A 6,182-nucleotide genomic window follows, 5' to 3' on the forward strand; every position below is an offset into this window, starting at 1 on the left:
AAGTATTTTTCACACAACGCACAGTTAACCTGTGGAACTCTTTGCCGGAGGATGTTGTGAAGTCCAAGACTTTAACAGAGTTCAAAAAGGAACTAGATACATTTATGCAGGAGAGGTCCATTAATGGCTATTAGCCAGGATGCACAGGGATGGTGTCCCTAACCTCCATTTGCCAGGAGCTGGAAATGAGCGTCAGGAATGGATCACTTGATCATTCCCTGTTCATTCCCTCTGGGGCACTGGCTACTGTCAGACAGTTTTACCCAGGCTGGGCGATCTTGTGTTGCTTATGTTCTTGGTTGTATGAATTGGCTGGCTATTAGAGGAGCAGTTGGCTTCAAAAGACCAGTCTCTTGGATCTGTGAATCCTGGGCAAACTAATTCCTTTCCTTTAGAGAATGACAGAAAAACCCATTTCCTCCTTCTTTCTACTCCAGGCTTCGTTCCTTTTTCCAAAGACTCGCCTCTAGGGAGCACAGAGAGATCCCTGTGCACAAAGTGTTCCTCCAACCTGCAGCAATCGAGGCATGCTCTGTCCTCAGCCAGCAAGAACAGGCCTTGCCAGAGAAGCCCCAGAGAAGCAAATGCTCATGGACCATCTTATCAGGCATGAAAAGACTCTGTGTCTGTAGCCAGTCTGACACCTCGATGGCAGAGAGCAATGAGGAGAGAACAGTTTCCTCACCACGAAGGTGGACGCACTTGTCCCTGAAGAAGAAAACAGCTGAGACCCAGGTGGAGTCAGAGGAGGTGAAGCTGCAGGAGAACACAGAAAAAGTTGAACTGGATCTTACAGGTGAGGATTCAATCCACATGGTTTGTGGCGAGGAGCATGTGAGGAATAATCACACCAGTCACTCTACAAGCCTTACACATCAGGGCTTCTCACGGGACAGTGATGGGAACCTCAGACTCTGGAATCCATTTAGTGCCGGATCCTCCTGGACAGGGTGGCCGAGGTCCATCGCTGAGGTGGGGAGAGCTGACAGTGTCAGATCACCCCCCTCGGGGGGTCTGGCACTGTGGGGTGGGGAGTACTAACATTGCTCCAGGCTGTAAGGAGAACAGAGAGGCTGGATGTTGTAGGAAATCATTTCTTGTCTCCTGGATCGAGTCTGTTTCATCAGTAAAATGCTCCAGAGGTCTCAGCAGGTCACAGCTGGGAACCGTACCAGAGCTGAGTCATTACTTCTTGGGGGGTTAAGTGCAAATGAGGCCTGTTGCCCATCACTGACAGGAACGCTGTGCAAGGGGAGGGGAAGAGTAGAATACACCATGGAAAAGAAACTGGCCCCTAGATCAGAGGAAGCCTCATGTGGTAAAAGCCCCCAGCGAAGAGCCATGAGATCGGAGTTCTCTGCTTAGCTCTGCCCACAACCTTCAGTCTGACCCTGGGAAAGTCGCTTCAGGGCTCTGGGTCCGACTTCTGTCCTCTGTAAACCAGGGATAACACATGGAAAAGCGAAATGTCACGAATGTTTCTTTCTGCTTCAGGGACGAAGGAGGAGCCGTCTGAGTCGAAGGGGAAGTGCGGAAAAGGGAGTCCAGAAGAGCAGGAAGAAGAGCGCGCTCCCATCCCCTCATTACCAAGCAGCTCCCATATGACAATGGTAATGACGCTTTGTGACTGAGATAATGGAAAGCATCCCCTGCTGTGTGTATTAATGTCTCCCGGAGCTGGTATCTCTGACAGGAGAACTACCTGCCCCTTGCTCAGGGAGCTGAAAGGAAACATTCTGCACGTCATCAACTCCAGCCAGTCTTTATGAGTTTCTCTAGGTTGTTTGCATAAGGCAAATAATCCAGATTGACAAAGGGGTTTAGGCACCTAAAGAAGTACACAAGTGCTTAGTGGGATTCGCAGAAGTGCCTGACTCAGGTGCCTGATTCTGATGCACTTTTCATGGCACACAGGCACTGCTGAAAATCATACGAGGCCCATCCCTGCACTTGTAGACACTGAGACACCATTGTAACTCTGATGATTAGTGACAGAGCACCCTGCAGCACATACAAAAGTCTGCAATTCTGGGAGCTTCTGACACGCCGGGGGGCTGGAGTAGCTATGCGAGTGTGTCACTCTGGTGTGCTCTGCTGTGTCCTCAGCTGCTGCCATCCAGGACAGACGGTGCTGATCCAGACACGCAGGCCAGCTGCAGTAATACTCAGGAGGTGCCTGAGACACCAGGAGAAAGGCCTCCAGCACCCCAGGCCCTGGGTTTAGAAGACCCTGGAACCAGGTCCCCTGGACTAACATTGTGCCCAGTGAGTTCTGACCCACAAGGGTCTGGCCCCAGAAGCCCACAGTTTGGGATTCTCCTCAGCCAGACAGACTCGCTCCTTCAGTCGAAGCTACTTTCTGTCCTGCCGGCGATTTCTGCCTGTTTTGTGGCAGCGCCACACGCTGCGGGGTGGGGAAGGAAGAGGCATTTCCGTTGGGGCCTGTTCTCAGTCCTTTCCGCGCAGACACCGTGGGCTGCTAGAGTTGCTGAGCCAATCTGCTCAGGCACTCGGGGTGGGATGGGACGCGGGGCAGGTTCTCCAGCGACCCCTCGGCTGCACTCAACAAGCAACTTGAATGGGCTTTGCAGGCCATTGGGGCTTTCTCAGCACAAGCTGGGCTCCTGGGAGGAGGGGCTAGAGAGGGAGGAAATGGGGTGGCCCTTGGGGTCCCAGCACTGGCTGAGAGGCTCCCATCTCTTCTCAGGCAGAGGGGGCGAGGGGAGCGGATGAAAGACTGAGGAAACCTCGGCACCTGTTGAGGCTTTTTAAGAAAAGGGCTCAGCCGGAGTCTCCACGCTCACTAGGCCCTGCCAGCCTCCCGCGGAGACAGACTATTCCAGGGCAGCTGCCCAATGGAAATACTCCATCCCAACAGGCTTTGTCCCTGTTCATTGCAGACCCCCGGGGAGCAGCTTTCCTCAGCCCAGCCCCAAGCCCTGCTGATGAGAGCCGTGAAGGGTCTGACAACACCCATCCTGGAGCGATTTAAAGCCGCAGAGGAAGAGCTGAGGGCCATCGTATCTCTACACGGAGACAAGATGGAGAGAGTAAGAGACTCCCGCCGTGGGGCAGAGGATGCTGCGCAGAGAGGGGGAGGGGAGAATTTCCTCTCCTAGGAAACCGTTCCTGGGACACGCTGGCATGGTGCTTTGAAGGTTGGCTCAGCCCCTTTCCATTCATCGCTTGGCCGCGGGGATCCGCGGCGTCAGGTTTGTAACGTGCTCTCTGCCCGCTGGAGCTCTGACCCGTCCCTGAGGACAGCCCAGCCACACTGAAGGTGCTGAGAGCCCCAGCCCTGGCAGCGCAGCACTTACCTAGTCTGCCGATGGGCCTCCACATTAGGCTCCAGGAGCAGACATGGTTTCCTCAGACATGCTGCAGGGCCTTGTTTGTCCAGCTGAAGTATCAGGAGGAATTTGGCTTTGCACTTTTCTCTCTGTCTCTCCCAAGCTCTGATCCTGTTGCCCATCCCCACAGATCTGAGTGTCTGCCCCCCTGAATTAGATTGGCCTAGGGAGGTCTCTGGCAGACTTCATTTCTACATCCCCTGGGTAGGAGGCTCTCGGTATCATTTACTCCCCCGATTAATGAAACTCCACCACCCTCCTGGGAGGTAGGAATTGAACCCATTGGACACCTGGGGAAACTGAAGTCCAGAGAGCTCCTTGACTTGCCCAAGCCTGCGCAGGTGGGTTATTGAGAAAGGAATCAGGGTTCATGTTCCCTACAGTTCTTTAAACATTGCCTTTTATCACTCAGCCTGGAAATAGGTGACATTCCCGCCCTTCTCCAAATACCGCCTGCCCGTGGCGCGTCAGTGCAGACTTATTCCCTTCCTGGGCTTTGGCTTTCCTGGAAACTCGGAGACAAATAAACGAACCGAATCCTCAGCCTGAGCTTCCTCCCCAAACCTGCCTGTTCCTCGGGTTCCCTGCAGGTCGTCCCTGTCTCTGGCCAAGTTCCCTGTTTCCAGCAGGTCCCGGCGGGAAGTTAACAAATGGCCCCTCGATCAGCAGATTGATTTGTGCCGGGCTCTACCTCCTGCTAGCAGAACAGGTCAACAGAATCCAGCCACCTGGGTTGTAGCTCCTGCTCCTTGTTCAGGAGAGGAAAGAGCAATGATCGATTCCTCATGGAAGAGCCCTAGCGGGTGGCTTGTCCCTTTCGGGTCTGTCTACCCTGTGCTGCAAACTCTGCAGCAGGAGCCGTAAAGCCTGGCCCTATGGACTTGGGCTCCCAGGGCTGGCACTGTGGGGCCAAACAGCAATGCAGCCTCTTCTGGGCTTGGGCTGGAACTTGAGCTCTGAAGCCAGGGGAGGAGGGGGCTTCAGAGCCTGGGCTCCAGCCCAAGTCACCATGTCTGCACTGCTGTTCTGAGTGCCACAGCCTGAGCCCGAGGTTAGAGACCCGGCTTTAAGATTTGTTACAGCAGGTTTTAAAATCCCACAGTGTGGAGGTTCTCCATAGGGCTGGGGCCTGGAGCTGGCTAGTCCCATCCACGTAGCCCTGCCTGCCATCGCTGGGATGGGCTCTGGGGTACATCCGTAGAACCAGCTGGGTTTGGAGCAGTGCTTCTCTACCTGGGACATCCTCAGGGGCAAAGAGATAGTATTGGATGTGGCCCACACGGAAACTAGGTTGATAACCACTGGTCTGGAGGAACTGATCGTGGTAGAAAGAGCAACAGGAAGTTGCAGAGATGGAGGAAAGGCTCCTGTAGGGAAGCCCTTGAGAGCAGGGCTGCGAGCAGTTTGCTAAGGCAGGGAAGGCCCTGGGACATCAGGGGAGTTTGAGCTGTGCCCACGGTCAGGTTTTGGGGAAGGCTTTTGTGTGTGTTTCTGAGCCTAAGGTGCTAAACCAGACCTCAGGAAGACTGGGGTTCCTGTACTTGTCAAAGCCTCTTTCTTGAGATTATGGAGGAGTAGAGATGGGAAAGTGAGGTGAGAGGCAGTTTGCAGGGCTGCCAGATGGGGTTACCTGGGAGGAGGTCACTCATTGATAAATCCATCCCTCAACTTTCTGGCTTTCTTCCAGGTTGGAGACGTTGTTGGAAGGATCTTAATGTGGCTAGACGACGTCTGTGATCCCAGAGCCAGAAAAGCAGCGCTGAGGGCCACGGCCTTGCTGGCTCGCTCCCACCCCCAGGATGTGGTTCTGAGCTGTGTGGCGCACAGGCTGTCATCGGACAGGTAGGGAGCTGCTCTGTTATCACCTCGGGCCATTATTTCTCTTCCTGCTCCTACTGACAGGCCACCGTCCGGGAAGGGTCTGTCAGGCTCACACAGGTGGAGGGAGTTTCCTGCGGTGAAGAGAACTGTCCATTCTCACTAAGAGGACATGCCCAGGCACAGCCACTGAGGAGCCAACCCCTCCTCCAGCACTCCCCGGGATGGAGACGTGCCAGTTTTCTGGAGAATTCCAGCATTGTCCTGATTTCGATGGGTCACTCCACTTGCTCTCTGATCCAGTACAGGGCCAATAAATGACTTTGGGGCTCACTCCACATCCCTGGGTCATGAGGTCTGGCTGCTCCCTATTGCGTGAGAGAGGGCAGAGATGGAAAAGGCCCATGAGGCCCATCTGTCTGTCCCCTGGGGACCAGTGCAGGATTGTTACCTGTAGTCAGATCCCTAGTTATCCCATGGCTGAGGAAGTGCTGAGAAAATGCACTCATCCTTATGGAGCTGTACAGCAGAGATAAATCTCTTAAGACACAAATTTCCAGCCCTTATTGTTGCAACAAAAAAAAATCATCCACACATGATCTGAGTCTGCAGACAGCCGGGAATAATGGCTCTGAGCGGGGTGAGTGCCTCTTTTCATCTGAGTCCTGCTGGTTATTGCCGATCACTTTGCAGAGTCATCCAGCTGAGGTGTTTATAACACAATCCCCATGTGCCTAGGGGCCGTGAAACCCAACTGGACCCTAGCCAGAGGTCAAAACGCCGGCTTTCCTCGGCATCCTCTGCAGTGCAGTTCTGCACTGACCACAGACAAATCTGTGTCACATGGGAGAGCAAATTGAAGAGCAGCAGGAAAGAAATTGACTTTCTTACCCAATGCAGTTACCAGAGGAATACAGTGCTGTATTGATTTGAATGTTTGATTTGTAAACCTTTCAGGTTTGAATTCCTTGAAACAGCCACAGTGCTTTCCAGGGTCTGTGCTCAGAAGCTATA

General features: G+C 53.7%; 1 protein-coding gene across 1 annotated transcript; it reads left to right on the forward strand.

Moving 5' to 3' along the window:
• Window positions 1-361: 361 nt before the first annotated feature.
• On the forward strand, window positions 362-5,192 carry LOC135980316 (uncharacterized; the record flags this gene model as incomplete). The annotated part of the gene is made up of 5 exons (XM_065580346.1): window positions 362-796; window positions 1,495-1,610; window positions 2,107-2,265; window positions 2,901-3,050; window positions 5,038-5,192. Coding segments are annotated over exons 1-5 (767 nt in total), but the record flags the coding sequence as incomplete, so codon positions are not given.
• Window positions 5,193-6,182: the final 990 nt, after the last annotated feature.

This window comes from Chrysemys picta, unplaced genomic scaffold (assembly GCF_011386835.1).
Source record: "Chrysemys picta bellii isolate R12L10 unplaced genomic scaffold, ASM1138683v2 scaf2631, whole genome shotgun sequence".
Taxonomy (NCBI): Eukaryota; Metazoa; Chordata; order Testudines; family Emydidae; genus Chrysemys; species Chrysemys picta.